At 60.2% G+C, this 362-nt stretch overlaps 1 protein-coding gene across 1 annotated transcript in view; it reads right to left on the bottom strand.

Annotated features, from left to right (window-relative positions):
* Positions 1 to 6: 6 nt before the first annotated feature.
* The window catches only part of LOC106900618 (integrin alpha-M-like), a gene marked incomplete at its 3' end in the record, with an annotated part of 1,310 nt that continues 954 nt past the window's right edge, over positions 7 to 362 (bottom strand). The window contains exon 4 of the mRNA XM_014962752.1: positions 7 to 147. Within this exon, the coding sequence (XP_014818238.1) occupies positions 7 to 147 (141 nt within the window). The remainder of the gene's footprint in view (positions 148 to 362) is intronic.

Below are 362 nucleotides of genomic sequence, written 5' to 3' on the forward strand. Positions count from 1 at the left end.
CAGGACTTTCCAGATGGCAGAAGCAGTGCGGGTGTTAGTTCGGAGCTGCTGCACCTTATCCACCAGCGCAATGGGGTTGAGGGACCTCCGGAAGGTGTTGAAGTCAAAGTGGGTGACGACCGTGGATGAGAACTGCACGAGAGCGAACTGGGGGGGGTGGGGTGGGGAGATGGGACACAGCAGGGGAGGGACAATGTTGGGGGGTACACGTTGGAGATCTGGGGACAACCACCACGGTAGCAACCACCCAAAAATGCCACCCCATTGCCAAGAGGGAAGAGCAGCCCAACACGTCACCCCTGGAGAGAAGCCACGTGTCAACGGAGACACAAAGGCACACACCCTCCCCCCCCCCCCCCCAA

This window comes from Calidris pugnax, unplaced genomic scaffold (assembly GCF_001431845.1).
Source record: "Calidris pugnax isolate Ruff unplaced genomic scaffold, ASM143184v1 scaffold2867, whole genome shotgun sequence".
NCBI lineage: Eukaryota > Metazoa > Chordata > Aves > Charadriiformes > Scolopacidae > Calidris > Calidris pugnax.